The 18,487-nt window shown below is 43.9% G+C and overlaps 1 protein-coding gene and 1 long non-coding RNA gene across 2 annotated transcripts in view; one reads left to right on the forward strand and one right to left on the reverse strand.

Moving 5' to 3' along the window:
• Window positions 1-18,487, forward strand: part of FER1L6 (fer-1 like family member 6) — a 177,417-nt gene that overhangs the window by 96,380 nt on the left and 62,550 nt on the right. Inside the window, 5 exon segments of the mRNA XM_033202929.1 lie at window positions 3,548-3,697; window positions 13,711-13,821; window positions 14,079-14,240; window positions 15,706-15,886; window positions 18,203-18,429. Coding sequence (XP_033058820.1) covers window positions 3,548-3,697; window positions 13,711-13,821; window positions 14,079-14,240; window positions 15,706-15,886; window positions 18,203-18,429 — 831 coding nt within the window.
• Window positions 55-14,322, reverse strand: LOC117079228. Its single transcript, XR_004435327.1, has 4 exons — window positions 13,699-14,322; window positions 12,326-12,510; window positions 1,555-1,690; window positions 55-767 (listed from the first exon to the last, which is right to left on the reverse strand). It is a non-coding gene; the product is annotated as an uncharacterized LOC117079228 (long non-coding RNA).

The following is an 18,487-nucleotide window of genomic DNA, read 5'->3' on the forward strand; positions in this document are numbered from 1 at the left end:
GATGTACCTCGAGGAAAACCTGACCTCTGAAAACAGTTCACAGAACCAAAAAGATTGGTGATGATCATTTGCTTTACTAAAAGAGTTTTTCACTGATTTCCATTTAAATGGCATTTAAAATTGGATCTGGTTTGCAGAACGTCAGTCTACATGCTTCTTCAGGAATGTGATACTTGTATAAAGCAACCTGCAACTGTACCCAGCCTCCAGCTAATTCCAGGTCCTATTGCTGTTTAATAAAAATGTTCATGCCTTTTGGAAACAGGAGGTTTTTACTGATCTCACCTGGCTGAAAAGAAATGGATGGGTATTTTCTTAGCCTTTCTAACTATGTTTCTTTCTCTCTCGCTTGTTGCTTCTACGCCCTATACAACACATCCATCTCTATCCCTTTTCTTTTATGATGTGGACCAAACCTCTTGTTCTCCCAAGACGTTTGTGTGCTGAACCCTTGGATAGAGTCAAAAGCTTACTGAAGGATTTTTTTTTTAACTTACACAAATACTCTTTTCTTAAATTAGGAAGTCTAAAATGAAAGGAAAGGATTTGTTTCTTTATTTAATGTCTTTACCTCCTCATGAGGTTGCAGGAGCACAAATATATTAAGTAAAACAGTAGTTCCAGGAAGCCTTCCTAAAGCTTCCCCACCTCCTTGCGGTACTCCTGACAGCCCCTGTCTTTAGGCCAAGGTCAGCAGGGAATCAAGAAGTGAGCATCACAGAAGGGGAGCAGAGACCTTAGAGACCATGACATTCCCATCTTGCTTCCTACAGGAGGAAACAGACAAAGAAAGCTCAAATACCTTATGTAAAGTCACAGCTGTTTGGAGGCTGAACCAGGTCCCCTGTGCCCACTTTTGCCTGTACAGGTGATGGAGGCTAGTGTAGCAGTCTCTCCCCTATACAACCACATTCTAGTCCTCCAAGCCACTCCCTCCCTCTGGGCCTCATTCCCCTGTCTATAAGTTGGGGATAGATGTGTATATTTATGGAAGAGGACTTCTATTTAGCATGTGGTATAGATGTTCTGTAGGGAAGACCACAAAATAACTACCTTTTCAACTTTGTTCCTAACAACATGCTTTCAATTGTTAGTGCTTATTTTCTATGCAGAAAACAATAACAGCAGTAGAGTGTCTTTGAACGCTCTACTAGGAAAAATCAGATTACAGCAAGCATTCCAAAGGATCTGCAGGGCAGGGCACCGTTGTGGTTGGGAGCACAAACTTTGGAGCCAGGCAGCCTTCAGTTTGAGTTCTCACATCTGCTACTTTCTAGCTCTATGCCCTTGGGTCAGCTGCTCAACCTCTGACAGCCTCATGCCTAAAAAAGAGTTAAAAATAATACCTTTCCATAGAATCATGAGGACTAAAGGAAAGTTGTATAGGCTTTGCATGGTGACTGGCATACAAGTGCCGATACATAGTAATGATGAAGATGATCGATATGTGTAAGAGATGGGGGAGTCCTGCCCTATTTTTCTTGGTAGTAAAAAGGGATATTAAAATATTTTGTATGTATGTATGTATGTAGGCCACAGTCCTGTTACACTAACCTGCGGGGCTGGCTCTGTTTCCCTTGGCTGCCCCATTGCTTTCCATTTCCCTTCCAGATCTCCACTCAGCAATGGCTTTTCCTGGCTGAACCCTAAGCCAAGCCCTTTACAGAGAAATTCAGCCACATTATTGACTCTAAAGGGAAAAAGAAATGTGGGAGAGAAAGGGATATGAAAATATGCTCTTTGCTCCCAGAGAAATGCATGTAGACATGCAAAACCTTTTGTTCACCCTTGTGCGCTGCAGCTAAACAGGGCCCAAAATACGGTGATGCTCAGATTAATGGAATCAGAATCTGCTGGAACCATGCTTCCAGTCTAGAACCTTACCTCATTTCCCAGTGGCTTGTGTCCTCATAAGAGTCTGCTGGTTCTGGAATCAATGAGTTTATATTTGGAAAATTGGTTGCTTGGGATATGTTTACTCTTTTGTTTTCAGGACTAATTTGAACTAACCAATCCCAGCTGGGTTAATGAACAAATTGTTAGGCAGATCACTCATTTCCTAGCCAGCTGCCCTAACTCTACCCATCCCCAAAACAGGTCTGTCTCCACTAGTCGACACCAGCAGGCAGCTTTGTTTTCAAGTGTGGTTGAACAAAAAGCCTTGTTTCCACCTCAATCAAGTTTCCTTCTACAGCTGGGGTTACACCTGTTACTTCAGGAGTCCAGAGACAATGAAGCAGTGTGACTGCTAAAACCCAGCCTCAGCCAAAAAGAGCAAGGGCACTAGTGTTGGATGGCAGAGGTCATTTATCCAACAGCTTTCACTCAACCAACATGCATTGAGTATCTGCCTTGTGCCAGGGGACACAGCAGTGAATAGTGCAGGCAACTCTGCCCACAGGGAGCTTATATTCTAGCAGTTCTTGAGATAAATAGCACAGCAGAATGACTGCGCCAGCCCCATGCTGCCTCTAGGGGAATGTGCACACAGGCTTGCAAAAGAGGCAGGAAGCAGAGCCATCGCATTGCATAGTTCTTACAGAAACATATGGCCTACATACATACATACAAACATATTTTAATATCCTTTTTTACTACCAAGTAAAATAGAGCAGGACTCCCCCATCACTTAAACATATCGAGCATCTTCATCATTACTATGTATCGGCACTTGTATGCCAGTCACCATGCAAAGCCTATACAACTTTCCTTTAGTCCTCATGATCCTATGGAAAGGTATTATTTTTAACTCTTTTTTAGGCATGAGGCTCTCAGAGGTTGAGCAGCTGGCCCAAGGGCATAGAGCTAGAAAGTGGCAGATGTGAGAACTCAAACTGAAGGCTGCTTGGCTCCAAAGCTTGTGCTCCCAACCACAGTGATGCCCTGCCCTAGAGATCCTTTGGAATGTTTGCTGCTACCTGATTTTTCCTTTTCCCCTTCCAGTCTTCCCTGGATAATTATTTTAACTATATCCTACTGAGCTCAATATATGAGGAGAGAGATAGCCCGTAAGATAGCTTTGGGCCAGAAAGCCCCTAGGATAACTGCCCCCCATCACCTTTTTTTTTTTTTTTGAGATGTCTCTGTTGCCAGACTGGAGTGCAGTGGTGCAATCTCGGCTCACTGCAACCTCCACATCCTGGGTTTAAGCGATTCTCTTGCCTCAGCCTCCTGAGTAGCTGAGACTACAGGTGTGTGCCACCACGCCCAGTTAATTTTTGTATTTTTAGTAGAGATGGGATTTCACCATGTTGGCCAGGATGGTCTTGATCTCTTGATCTTGTGATATGCCCACCTCGGCCTCCTAAAGTGCCGCGATTACAGGCGTGAGCTACTGCGCCCAGCAAGGATGACACTTTTAGGAACGTGAGTGGAACCCACTGTCCCCCAGGCCTATAGAAATGGGCAAGAGGAGCTTGGCAGGAGAAGAGAGTGAGACACGGGTGCTGACGGTTTTGTGGAGGTTATTTGTAAAACTGTATTGATGGGAATCAGAACCAGGTAATTAATGATCAGGAAATAAAAACTCATTTCTTTTCTTCTTTAGGGGAAGCCAGAATATTTGGGTGCCACAGTGGCTGCTCCCGTTGTGAAGCTGGCTGACCAGGACTATGAGCCCCCCACGTTATGCTATCACCCCATCTTTTGTGGGAACCTCTCTGGAGGGGATCTCCTTGCTGTATTTGAACTGCTGCAGGTGAGTGAACCAGATGTGGCACCAAATATCTATCAGGTCTACCTGCACAGAGAAGTGGCCTCACCACAAGTGCCACTTGAGTGAAGCTGTGCCTGGTCCCTCGCTGCGATCCCATATCTGAATGTGTGTCCTGGGGACCTGAGAGGTGCACTTAAGAACTCAGGTGACTTGGACTATTCCTAGATCCCCTGAGCTTGTAAGTCAATCTCAGGATGAAAGATTCTTGTGAGTTTGGCCAGCGTTGCTTGAGCAACCTTCTGTGCAAGTTCCTGAGCTCCATGCAGGCCATGAAAGGACACAAAACAGAGAGGAAGCAAGCATCTGTGGGCACTTACCATGTGTCCAGTGTGGTGATTGTTGGCTCATATACCTTTCATCACACTAGAGCTCCCTCAGTCCTGCTGAGGCAGGTGTTGTGATTCCCATTTTACAGATAGTAAATTTAGAATTAAGGTGATTGACTGACTTATCACACAGCTGGGTTGGTGGTTGAACTGAGAGTTGACCTTAGACCTTTAAGGACTTTTGCTCCTTACACTGTACGGTTTTGCAAAGACAAAGAACTCTTAGTCCTTCCCACTAAGACCTAGGGGGATTTATGAATGTGTGTCTGGGGAGGCTTTTTCAGAAAGCAGAGGCGGATATTGGGAAGAGAAGCTGAGTCCCTGAAGTCCAGCAGTCCAGGAGAGGAATACACAGGATGTAGAGAGAACCTGGAAAAGAAGTGAGCAGGTTGGGGGGCCTGGATCAGAGATTTCTCCCATTTGACTTCCCACTCACTGAGGCACCAGGAGGTACCTGGTGGTACCTTACCTTTTAGTCAGATCAACACCTCTGTCTTAGGCTGCTATTATATAATAGAATTCTATAGCCTGGGTAGGTTAAACAATAAATGTTTATTTCTCACAGTTCTGGAGGCTTGGACTGGAAAGACCAAGATCAAGGTGTCAGCAGGCCTGGCATGACTAGTATCTTTATCTGACCGAGAGAGAGAAGTTATCTCTCTTGTGTCTCTTCTTATCAGGGCATTAATCCCATTCATGAGCGTCCTGCCCTCATGACCTCATTACTTCCCAAAGGCCCCACTTCCAAATATCATCACATTGGGATTGGTATTTATCATATGAAATTTGGAGAGTCACATTCAGTCCATAACAGTGTCTATATAGGTAAGCCTGGTTTCCAGATATCCCAATTTAAAAACAAAACAAAAAACATCAAATAAAGTCAAAACTCGGTTATTTGAGAAACCAGAAGGCAAGGGTTCGTAACACAAAGAGAATGAGTTAAGAATGAAGGTGCTAGAGCTAGATTCCAAGTAGAAATCTCAGTTTCACCACTTATTAGTGTGTGGCCTTGCGTGAGCTACTTAATCTGGGTTTCACCTGCAAAATGGGGATTATAGTCAATCTATCTAAAGTGCCTGGCATGGAATAAACACTCCACAAACAGCTATTTAAGATGATAATGATGCCTTAGAATATTAAAGCAAGATGTCTAATTCTACCATGTATTTCAGGTAAAGGAACTGAACTGGATAGAAAGGTAATTACTTGCTCAATATGGCAGGTGAGAGTCTAGAATCCAGAGAGTCCCACCAGAGCTGGGGATTCTGGGGAGTGTAATGAGGAAGGGAGCAGCTTTGGGGTTAGACACACTTTTATTCAAACCCAGACCCCCCCCCAGGTCTATAGCCTTGGGGGTTGCACATGGCTACAGTGATGAGTTCTTAAGCTCATCTTATCAAAGACTTTGAGTGTGGTCTAGTTTTTGCTCCATGTAAGGGGGAACTTTTTGAGGATGGAATGGCTGCCTTGGAGAAAGAGTGAGCTCTCTGTTAGGGGAGCTGAGGCTGGGTGAGAGTTCTTGGGGGAATGGATTACCACAAATTCAAGCATTGGCTCCAGTTACATAATGACTACAGCCTAGGAGGGTAGGACCAGAAAAATCTTTGTCTTACAAATCTTAAAACCAAATGGGATTCTAATAGAACCAGATCTAGTCAAATAGATGTGTGTTGCACAGTAAAATGGACTATCAGAACTGAACGTAATCTTCAAAACTGTTGGTCCAGTCTTAAGTGAGAATCCTGGTGACCTTAAACTGTCATGAGTGATTTTAGGTTAAAATCAGCATTAAATAGTGTTGGATTGATATGAAGGGAGCTTTGCCATGTTTTATCCTTCTAAGTACTTCTAGAAGAAAGCCACTTTTGATGTTCATCTGTCTCGAATATCTCTCAACTTGAAACCTCCCTTTTTAATAAGAGATAGCACAGGTTCCAGGCACAAAGAGATCGGTGACACCTATGGGAACATTTTCCAAAGTCTGCCTCTTGGAACACCAGTCCCTCCAAATACAGTAAAGACAAAGTTTAAGAAATGCTTCACATTGGCCAGGCGCAGTGGCTCACACCTGTAATCCCAGCACTTTGGGAGGCCAAGGAGGGCGGATCACCTGAAGTCGGGAGTTGGAGACAGCCTGACCAACATGGAGAAACCCCATCTCTATTAAAAATACAAAAAGTAGCCAGGCATGGTGGCGCATGTCTGTGGTCCCAGCTACTCCGGAGGCTGAAGCACCAGAATTGCTTGAACCCGGGAGGCAGAGGTTGCTGTGAGCCAAGATCATGCCACTGCACTCCACCTTGGCCACAGAGTGAGACTCTGTCTCAAAAAAAAAAAAAAAAAAAAAAGGCTTCACGTTGCATATTCCAATAATATTATTTTGTTTCATTGGTTTTCTTTTTAAAGTGACCTTCCATTTCTGTCAAGTAGTACTTGTTTTCCCTTGCAAGATGAAGTTTCCCTTTTAAAACTAAAAGTGTCTAATAAAAAAATGGTTGTGGGATGTACAAGTGGTATAAAGGTGGTCGTGGAATGGCTGACCTGGGAAAATGAGATCTAGTCCAGCACTCCCATTCTGCATGTGAGAAAGCTGAGGCTCAATGCTAACTGAATTGGATTCAGTCAACTCTCTTTTCACTACACAATGCTGTCCTAGTAAGTGCTCTGGGTCTGAGACCCTGCATCTACCAATGAAGGCTGGACTGGTGGATCCCCAAATGCTGTCTGTGGGCTCAGCTGTCTGGGTTCTGTAGCCCCATCTCTCATCCTCCCTCCCTCAGCCCTGAGCTGGGTGCACTGGTGAGAGACCCTGCTGCTTCCCGGCAGCCGACTTAATGAAGTAAGCACTGTCAGAGGTAAGTAGCCTGAGATACAATTCATTAGGATTTCATTAGGACTTCTTCTCATTTGATCGCTTGTTCAAAAACTATTTTAATCACCAGCATGACTGTCTTAGCATGTGGATCTCATACACGCTGAGAAGACAGGGGCTGGAAAATGCCTTCATTTGTTACCAGCTGTTCTCAGTTTTCATTCGTGGATGTCTGGCATCAGTTTCTCTATCTCCATTACTGAAACTGCCCTTGCTCAGAAGGATTTAGAGGTGGGGAGGATCCCTTGAACCTAGCAATTCAAGACTAGCCTCAGCAACATAGTGGGATGCCCATCTCTACAAAACATAAAAATTCAGCTGGGTGCGATGGCACATGCTCGTGGTCCCAGCTACTCAGGAGGTGGAGGCGGGAGGATTACTTGAGCCTGGGAGGTCGAGGCTGCAGTGAGATCATGATCACACCACTGCATTCCAGCCTGGGCAGGAGAGCAAGAGACCCCGTCTCAAAAACACATGAAGGATGTAACACCTTTGTTCTCCTATGCACCAGACTGATTTCATTATTTTCATTTCCCTCCTCTATCCAAGTTAGCCACCCCCTGTCCTCCCAATCCTGACTCATAGCCCCATTGTTCTCCCAGACACTCCAGCTTGAAAATTCAGTAAGCCTTAATTCTTCACATCACATCTTTATCCATAGCCAGGGCCGCCCCGTAGATTGTTCCTTGAATGGTTCCCATCCCCTGTTCCCATGGGTTCTTTTAGTTTTCATGTGAATGTTACACTGGCCTCCTTGCTCGGCTACTGGCCTCCTTTACTTTTCCTGTTTACTCCATGCTCCACATTCCTTCCCGAACACTAGCTGGTGTTACCACCCTTCTTTCCAGAAATCTTCAGCAGCTCTTACTTCCTACCACCAGGAGCATTTCTCAAAGTCTGGTTTTTTTTTTTTTTTTTGGAACATCACTCCCTCCAAATACAGTGACAAGCAAGCTTGAGAAATGCTTTATATCACCTGTCTCTTGGGGATCTGAAATGCCAGTTACCATGGTAAAGAAACCGAGAAGTCCTGCAGCAAAGAACTTTTTGTAACTTCTTTTTCAAAACTTGGTATTTCCCAAATGTATTTGACCACAAAACATTTTTTCATGATAAGTGTTAATATTCCCTGAAGAGGAAATCTGCCCCATAGGAGACTGTCACATTTCTGTAGCCTGGCTGTTAAGCTGTCCTGAAATTTGTCTTCAGACTACTTTTGTAGCCTCACATTTTAGCTGCATGGTTAACTGGGCAACCATGCAGCTAACGGGGCATAGAGCCTTTAGATGCGGAGGGAAGAGCAAATTCCAGACCCTGAAGCCTCACTATGCCTGGCATGCTCAAGGAGGTCAATGTGGCTGCAGTGGACAAATGACAGGAAGCGGGAAGGAGATGAGGCCAGTGGGAAAAGATCACATGGGGCCTGGTAAGGACTTTGGCTTTTATTCTGGGAGAGATGGGAAGCCCAGAGAGGACTCTCGGCACAGTGACTTACGTTGCAACGCGAAGATGCTGGATCCAGTGTATTCTGAAGTGGCAAGGAGAGAAGCAGAAAAGCCCATTGGGAGACTCTTGAAGTTACTCAGATTGGAGATAAAGGCGCCTTGAATCAATGTAGCCATGGAAAGGAAGAGAGGTGGGCTCTGTATATATTTTAAAGGTAGAGTCTTTTGGATCAGTTGATGAGATTTGACATGTGAGGTTTACTCCACATCACACAGAAAAGCCCACAATATTTTACACATCAGACTCACAGTAAAATATTTTGTCTGTGCCTGGTGGTTCACGCCTGTAATCCCAGCACTTTAGGAAGCTGAGGCAGGAGGATTGTTTGAGCCCAGAAGTTTAAGACCAGTCTGGGCAATATAGCGAGACCCCACCTGTACAAAAAATAAAAAATTAGCTGGGCATGGTGGTGGAGGCTGCAGGAACTATGATCATGCTACTGCACTCCAGCCTGGGTGACAAAGCAAGACCCTCTCTCGAAAAAAAACAAAAATGCATCTATTTACTCATTCAATGAAGAAACATTCATGGAATTCTGTGTGTGAGCCAGATTTCAACTGTCGGGCCATTCCCCGGTCCCCTCACAGCAGTGTCCCCTTCTGCAGTCTCAGAACTGTCTGTTGTTATTCACACTTTGGCCTTCTTTTCCATTCTCCATACTTAGAACACTTGTTTCCCCTACTTTTATAACGTTTCTCTTGTTTTCAGAGCCCTCTCTCTCCTATTACAGTTTTCCTCTCCCTCCTATTACAGTTTTCCTCTCCTCTGCTGCTTGAATGTTCTCCTTCTGGAAAGTCCACCTCCCTTTCTTAGAATGTTTTGCTTCCTGTGTTGGTTTCCTGTTGCTGCTCTAACGAATGACCACAGACGTGGTGGCTTAAGACAACCCAGTTTATTATCTTACAGTTCTTCAGGTCAGATGTTTGAAAGGGTCCCTTATCGGGGCATCAGCAGGTCTGTGTTCCTTCTGGAGGCTCTAGGGGGAAATCTGTTTCCTTGTCTATTCTGGTTTCTGGGGATGGCCTGCATTCCTTGACTGGTGGCCCTTCCTTTATCTTCAAGCCATCCAGATAGCTTCTTCAAGTCTCTCTCTCTCATTGTCTATTTATCCCTAGAACCTCCCGGCTACTTCCATTACCACATCTCTTCCTACTCTGGCTCTCCTGCTGCTGTCTCATAAGGACCCTCAAGGATACATAGGGCCCACCCAGATAATCCAGGATAAACTACTCATCCCAAGATCCTTAATTTAATCACATGTGCCACATTCCTTTTTGCCATCTAAGGTAACGTATTTATAGGTTCTGAGGATTAGGATATGAATATCTTTGGGGAGTCATTATTCTGCCCAACACACTTCCTAGAAATAGCTCAGCCTTCCTAGAGGGGTAGTGCACTACACACCCCCAGAAGGGGCCACTGCTATTTGGTCAATGTGGCTGGCACCCCCTACAGTTGTGCAGTGTGCAGCCTCCGTGGATTTATGTGTTAACTCTGCCTGCTTAGAATCCATTCTTCCTTTTCATTCAACTTTCTAGGACTCTTTCTCTTACCATCATGTGAATGTTCTCTAATTTTTTCATTTGTTTTTAATCTTCTTTGTCTATGTGGTATAGATTTAACCTAAGTTCTATTGGCTTAAAAAATGAGATATTCTTCTCTGATGCTTGGCACTCATTAAGTCTTCTCATTAGAGGTCTGAGTTAGATGATTTAATTAGCTTCAGAGAGCATCTCTGTGTGAGCTTTCTCCCTGTTTTAAAGGTAAAGTGTTATTAACTGATTATTGACCTGCTAATAAAGACTTTGCAGAAGGCATCCACCCTAAAATAGGCTTAGTGAGGGGTCAGGGAGGGAAAGCTCGCTGATCCTTACTTACTATTAAGAACTTCCAGGCCGGGTGCAGTGGCTCACACCTGGAATCCCAGCGCTTTGGGAGGCAGAGACGCGTGGATCACCTGAGGTCGGGAGTTCGAGACCAGCCTGGCTAATATGGTGATACCCCGTCTCTACTAAAAATACAAGATTAGCTGGGCATGTTGGCACGCAATTGTAATCCCAGCTACTCAAGAGGCTGAGGCAGGAGAATTGCTTGAACCTGGGAGGCGGAGGTTGCAGTAAGCTGGGATCGCACCACTGCACTCCAGCCTGGGTGACAGAGTGAGACTGTCGAAAACAAAACAAAACAAACAAACTTCCAGTAGAGACCCTGCTCAAGCCCACCAGACAATCTGCTCAACTCACCAACTTTATTCTGGAGCTCACACTTACCTCTTCTGGTGGTTCTAGCTTTGCCATAATCTCACTATTTGATGTTAGGCCCATTAAATTTCCTCTTAGGTTTTGTTTTGTTTTGTTTTGTTTTGTTTGCCTAGGTTGGAAACAATTTTCTTTCAGCAAGCTGAAGATATTATTCCATTGCTTGGGCTGTGCTTTCTCTTTTGAGAGGTTGGTTATCATTCTTATTGTTGCTCCTTAAAAAGTGATCTTTATTTATTTTCCCTCATGTGATTGTTTTTAAGGTATTTTTCTTTATTTTTGGTTTTTAGCAGTTTTACTATGCTGTACTAAAGTACAGTTTTGTTTTTATCTTGTTGGATTTTATAGAGCTTTTAAAACCCTGGCTTGATGTTTTAAATTAGTTTTGGAAAATTGTCAGCCTTTATCAAAGATTGCTTCTGTCCTATTCTATTCCTCCTCTTTTCTCTTCTCTCCCCTTTCTCCTCTCCTTGACTCACCTCTTTTTGCCTCCTCTGTGACTCCAATTACATGTATATTAGACCTTTTAATTCTCTGTGCCTCTTATGTTCTTTTATGCATTGTCTATCATTTTGTCTCTCTGAGCTTTATTTTATCCATAATATGGCCTACCTTCCAGCTCATTTCTCCTGCCTCTTTTTTAAAACCTATTCACTAAGTTCTTCTTTCCAGTGACTAAATTTTCAGCCATAGAATTTCCCATTTCTTTTTTTATTATAGATTTATCTATTGAAGCTTTTTATCTGGTTTCTTATTGAACAGATTAAGCATCGTTACTTTAAAGTTCATGTCAGATTACCACATTATCTGAATCCTCTATGCGTCTGTTTCTTCAGTTAGTTTCTCTTGTTAATAACATTGTCTTATCTCTGTGCCTGCCATATTTTATTGCATGCTAGACATTTCTACATAAAAATATGTAGTGAGCTATTAAGTGATGGAGCCCAAGAAGCCACTGTACTAAAGATGAGCTATAATAGAAATATAAATTATAGGCTGAGGGAGACAGAAAAGAGAAAGGCTTCTGAGCATCAGTGATTTTTCAGATGGGCAGAGCTGGGACTAGGGTCATGCATGGCCCTAAGAGTGAGTGCCTCCTTAACTTTTGTACCCTGTGTGCCACACTGGTTCACCCTTGTCCTGGACCTACTTTGAGGTCCTGATATTTTACTTCCATGGGGATATTAGAGCAGTCTGGCTTTCAGACCAACTACCCATCCTGCCAACCCCCAATTCTTGCTATTTTGCCTTCATAACAATCTCTTGTTTTTCCCTGGCTCTATGTGCTGACTAATTGCATATCATACGGTTTTATAGGCCAGCAGCCGGCCCATTTCACTGGAAAAAGCTTAATCTTGACTGGTAGCAAAGTCATTTAATTCCCACCATGTTATCGGATTCTTTAAGGGCTGTGTTGAGCTCTTGACAGCATTTTTCAAGCACTTATGAAGCAAAACTTCTTTGGCCATTTCCCAAGCTGATACTTCAGTAGCCCCAGGATAAAACATATGATGCTTTTTTAGAAGCACATCTAGAGGCAGCCCCTCCTATGCCACCATCACAGCTGTTCTGTGGCTTTCCCTTTAAAGCTAGAGGGGCTACTGACTTTCCCAGTGAGGTGATGCTTGCACGCTAAATTGCTCACCTCTTCACTGCCAGGCAGTATTGGGCATTGCCATCCTTGTCATTTACCAGCTTCTTGATCTGAGCTGGTGCATCCTGCAGCTTCATTACCTTAAGCCTGTTTCACATTTGCAGTGTCTGCTCTCCTTTTTCTGAGCTTTCTTGTAATTAGCTTAACCACATCTGCTGTTGCCAACTAGAATATGTCTGTGAAAGAGGAACGGTGATATATTTGCATTTTGCAGATTGTGATGCACAATTAGGCTTTTTCTAGCATACGGAGCATGTGGACTAATACGTCAGTCAACCAATAAGCATTTATCAAGAACTCACTGTATATGGAGGGGCTTGGAGAATGAAGTAAATAAAGACTTCCTCTTGGCCAAGTCCCTGTAATTTGTTCAGGCAGACAAACAGCCCCAGGAAGGAGAACCACCTGCTCCAACGCAATGTTTAATAAAACATCTGATTCCCAAGGAGCTTGGTGGGTCATCTGGCCCAGTATCTGAGGCTCAGAGAGGGAAATGTACTTGTGCAGGGTCACACAGCAGAGCCTTATTTCTGGACTCAGTCTCCTAATTTCTGCACGAAATCTGTATAGAGGACATATTGCATCCAACAAGCATTGAAATGGTAGAAGCAGCTGGGATCGGGTCAGAAAAAAAGCTTCTTTTATTTTTTGTTTTCTTTGAAGAAATTGAAAGAGGTATGTGTCGAACCAGGTTTTGAGGGCAGTGTGAGATAACCTACACTGAGAAAAAAAACCCTGTTCTCAGTAGAACTCTGTAAGTCCTTTGTGTGAAATTTCAGCAAAGCTGAAATTGTCCTGAAGTTTCATTAACCCCAAGTGCACAAGAAGTGACAAGTTTTCATCTGCCTTCAAAACATTTCATTTTCTGCTCCACTGATTAATCTGTTGGATTAAATGTAAATCTTTATTTATTTATTTTTTTTGTAGTAGTAGTCGTAGTAGTAGTGCATAATGGCTTTTCTGGAGATCCTGACAAGTCCGAAGGGAGTGGGGATCATTAAGGCTCAAACGTTTGGAATCTGATAGAAGCTCCTTCTCCACTACCCTGCTGTGGTTCTTGTGTAATTTTTATTAAGTTGTAAAGACCTATCTTCCGTATTTGTTTTTCTCTCTCCCCTCTATACTGTGAGCTCTGTGTTATTAGCCTTGTGGCACATCTTAAGTGCTCGCTAAATGTTGGTTACCCTTGTAAATGAATGCATTTATCAATTAATACATAATTAAATATGGTAAAATGCATGCTCCTTGTATTTTAAGCTGGAAACGTTACTTTTGTTGGCAAAACAGTGAACATCTTACTGATGACGTGGTTGTGTGGCACCATTGCCTTCCCTGTGTCTCTCCAGTGTGTAACTTATACTTGCCTTGTGTGGTAGGTCCCTTCCTCCGGGCTGCAAGGCCTCCCACCCGTTGAGCCACCAGACATCACCCAGATCTACCCGGTTCCTGCCAACATTCGGCCGGTGCTGAGCAAATACCGAGTGGAGGTACGGGTCAGGGTAGGAGCTGAGTTGTTCTTTGGGACTCAAGAGCAGTGGCCCTGCCTGAATTGTAGGAGAGGTGGTATGGGATGGGCGGGAGACCTGGAGAAAAAGAACGAGCCCTCAAAAAGCTGTGCGGTTCTTTCCTGGAGGAACATAGCGTGGTTCTTGGGGAGCAGGTCTGACTTTTCCACACAGAGCCAGGGCAGGTGTGGGGCTCCTCCGTGGAGGGGTGGCGATGGCTCTGCTGGTCGTCTCCTCAGGTTCTCTTCTGGGGAGTTCGGGAAATGAAGAAGGTGCAGCTCCTCTCCGTGGATCGGCCTCAGGTTCTCATCGAGTGCGGAGGACGAGGTGTGAAGTCCTGTGTGATCCAGAGCTACAAGAACAACCCGAACTTCAGCGTCCAGGCAGACGCTTTCGAAGTGGTGCGAGCTTCTCACTCTCCCGACCTGGCTCATTCCTCTTTTTTCCACAGATGAGATGTTTTAGGGTTTCAGATGTCCACTACCTACGAGAAAGAATTAATTTAGTGAAAAGCCAGAATTTCAGAATGAGATATAATAGACTTTTGTTGTTTTGTTTTGAAACTTTTCCAGTGTGGATCATACAGCAATCAAAGCAGGTTGACAAACTTTTTCCTAGAATAGCAGTTCCCAAAGTGTAGTCCCAAATTCATCAGCATCAGCATCACCTGAGAACTTGTTAGAAATGCTTTCTCAGGTCCAGCTGTTCTGAGTTAGAAACTTGTGGGGAGGGCCAGATGTCTAGTTTAACAAGATTTCCAGGTGATTCTGATGTATACTAAAATTTGAGAACCACTGGCCTAGAAAATAATAAAATTTATTTTAATGGCTACTTTTTGTTTGTTTGTTTGTTTTTTGTTTTTTTTTTTTTTGAGATGGAGTTTCACTCTGTCGCCCAGGCTGGAGGTGCAGTGACGCAATCTCAGCTCATTGCAAGCTCCGCCTCCTGGGTTCATGCCATTCTTCTGCCTCAGCCTCTCAGCCTTCCGAGTAGCTGGGACTACAGGTGCCCGCCACCACGCCTGGCTAATTCTTTGTAGTTTTAGTAGAGATGGGGTTTCACCGTGTTAGTCAGGATGGTCTCGATCTCCTGATCTCATGATCCACCTGCCTCAGCCTCCCAAAGTGCTGGGATTACAGGTTTAATGGCTATATTTTTTAAAAAGTATTTGTACTTCGAATGTCAGGAGTTTACATGTGAATTTATGCTTCTAAAGTGATTTTTTGACATCTGTGCTTTTATTTATTTCAATATTTCAACATACTTTTTTGTGCTTTGATTTGAAACTAATTGCAAAGAAAAAAATTGCTTTGTGCAACCCAGCTTGCTCCACTGGACATATATGCCCAGTTGGCAAAGCCTACAATGGAAGAATGTGCATGGTGTTTGCAAACCTTTTGTATCAGGCTACATTGAGTTTTGGGGGTCACCAGGGAAAACAGGTGGCTGGGGCACTGTCCCTTCACTCTCAGCTCTGTATTAAATGGCTCGACTTTCATCTCTTTTATATAATGGGCCTGGATAAGCTTTCATTGGAGATGAGAGTTCTTCTGGCAGATAATGACAAAATAAAGAGGTCTGAAAATGACTGTCAGAGACAGTACAGAAGTGAGAGATTTTTGTAATTTAAACCTGGGACAAATTGTTACTAAGGCAGACTTCCTGTTTGGGTGAATTACTCCCTGGCTTGGTAAGACACTGCTCCAGAGTTTTGGCAAGCTGCAGGACTGGCCAGGAGGGACAGAGTGGCAAGGCAGAGACAAGGTAGGCTGGATGCCCAGCTGGCTTTGGGTCTGCCCATGGAGGGGTCACCAGGGCTCAAGCAGCCAGGCCCAGGCCCCTCTTCATCTCAGCCTCTCTCTGCAGGAACTGCCTGAGAATGAGCTTCTGCACCCACCACTGAGCATCTGCGTGGTGGACTGGAGAGCTTTTGGGAGGAGTACCCTTGTGGGCACCTATACCATCAACTACTTGAAGCAGTTTTTGTGTAAATCCAGAGAGCCCCTTGCCCCCATCTCACGCGTGGATGGAACCCAACTTGGGCATGGTGAGAAGCTGCTCCTAGATTTTGTAGCTGTAACTATAAAGTCATGGTGCCTGCAGAGTGCCTGTTATGGGACTGGCTCAAAGAGGATGCCCCACAGCCAAGTGGCTGGGTGGATCTTTCTGATGAGCTTGCTCCTGCAGGAGTCTCTGCTTTCTTTGGCTGCCACATTCTTACTTTGACTCACATCGGGTCAGTAATTCTAACACGCCTTCCTTGAATATGACTTACGCTCCTGCCTGCCTCCACGCTGACATTTCACTTGGCTGTGTGCTTGACGTTGTTTTAGTTTGTTCTATTTTGTATCTCAGGTGCACAAAGTTGAGTTCATTGCACGTCTCAGTTTCATGCTGTACAATCATCATTGGTCTATTCAAAGATGCTCTCATTCTATCCACTGTCCTCCTTATTCCTTATCTCTAATCCCAGTTCCCTCCCCACTGCAGGCCCTACACCGCCATCCTTGTCCAATTTAAGTCGATTTAATCTACCTAAATAATATGATGCTATAATTTTCATTTGTTTTCCTATTCTTTTCACTGAATTCTCTGTTTTAAGCTCTATCCATATTGCTGTGTGTACATTAGCCTGTTACTATTACTTGCTGCATCTACAACACTTTACTTTTCCTTTCCTCTCATTTTAGACCCACTGGCTGCCTCAACTCCCCTTTCCATAATCAGTGCTGCAATGAATATTCCTGTGTGTGTTCCCTGAGGGAAGATGCTATGTGGGAATTTCTCTGGAATGTACACCCAGGGGTGAGATCGCTAGGTCCCAGGAAATACGCACATGTATTTTCATTAATTAGCACCAGGGGGCACTCCAGAGAGCCGCACTGATCTACACCAGTCTACATCAGTCTATACTACCATTTCTGCATTTGGGACCCTATTTTTCTCCTCCTCAGCAGCACCTGCTATTATTCAACTTTCTAGATTTTTGTTTTGCTTTGGTTTGGTTTTAGCTTTTTGCTACTCTGTGGATATAGATTAGTATCTAATTTTTATTTTAACTTGAATTTCTCTGCTTGCTACTGTTTGCACACCCTTCATATCCTTGCTGCCATATTCATCTTCTTTCTGTGATGCCAGTTCATGTCCTTTGCCCATATTTTATGTGCTTTAATTTTTTTTGATTCACAAATTCTTTGTATTTTCTAGATGTTAAAATCCTATAGATTGTAGATATTGTTTATATCTTTTCCTAGTATGGTAACTACTAACCTTGTCTATAATTCGTACCTATGAGCAGAAATCCTTGATTGAGATATAATCAGACCCCTCCATGTTTTAAACTTTATAGTTTATATTTTTAGTCTTGTTTAAGAAATCTTTTCTCACCCCTTGGTCACAAAGGTATTATTTTATATTTTCTTCTACTAGCTTTATAGTTTTAGCTTTCTCATTTAGATCTTTAATCATCTGCATTTATATATGATTTTAAGTGGAGATTCAGCTGCATTTTTCTCCATAGAGAGCACCATTTTTCCCCCAAAGGGTCTGCTAACCTATCATTCATTTTCCCAATGATTTATACTGCCATCTTTCTCGTAAACCAAGTTGTCATACATCCCCTGTCCGTTTCTAAGATTTCTAGTCTGTCTCACTGGTTTGTCTCTATGCCCAGTATGAAGCAGATACCCATAAGAGTTTGTTGGGTTGAATTTGCTGTTGGAAAGTCAGCAAATGTGGGGAGAGAAACTCTGGAGTTTCTGGCAGCCATGGGGGTGCCGAACTGGGAAATGTTCCCGAGTACTGACTCCTACAGCATAAAACGGAGAGATGAGGACCTTTGACAGTAAAGGACAGTGTTTTAACCTTTCTATGGCATCAGCAGCCCAGTTAAGAATCTCACGAAACTCTGGGCATACCCCTGCTCCCTGCCAGGCACATGTACTTACGTGCCCAGGGTTCTGCCTACCGTTGGGGGCTTCATGGCTCTCTGGAGCTCCAAAGCCTCCCTAGATTAACACACAGCAGGGAGACAACCCCCCCGACACAGAATCTGTACCCGAAACCTTTATTTTCATAATCCCAATGACCACAATTGATTAAAATTACTTTGAATGATCATTAACAAATACAACCATTTATTGATGACCTATTATGTGCCAGACACCTTACATCATGGTCTCCTTTCATCCTCCCAGTGAGATGAGTATTTTTACTGTCATTTTATACATAAGAAAATGAGGTTCAGAAATATTAGCAACCTGACATATTTGAATCCAGATTGACTGATTCCTAGTATTAGGTTCCGGAAATGACCACCCTGTGATGCAGCCCAGCTCCCTGACCTGATGTGCTTTCATTTCAGAGACTTCAGATTCGCTAACAGCCCCTGAGTCCTCTGGAGCCCACAGCTCCTCCCAGGATCCCCCAGCAGATCACATTTATGTGGATGTGGAGCCACCTCCCACAGTGGTGCCCGACTCTGCCCAGGCCCAGCCGGCCATCCTGGTTGACATCCCTGACTCATCCCCGATGCTGGAGCCTGAACACAAACCTGTAGCCCAGGAGCCACCAAAAGATGGAAAACCTAAGGTCAGACTAAAATCCCTCTCCATATTTACAAGGCTCATTGGAGTTTGCACTGGAGGCC

This window comes from Trachypithecus francoisi, unplaced genomic scaffold (assembly GCF_009764315.1).
Source record: "Trachypithecus francoisi isolate TF-2019V2 unplaced genomic scaffold, Tfra_2.0 Lachesis_group7, whole genome shotgun sequence".
Classification (NCBI taxonomy): Eukaryota; Metazoa; Chordata; class Mammalia; order Primates; family Cercopithecidae; genus Trachypithecus; species Trachypithecus francoisi.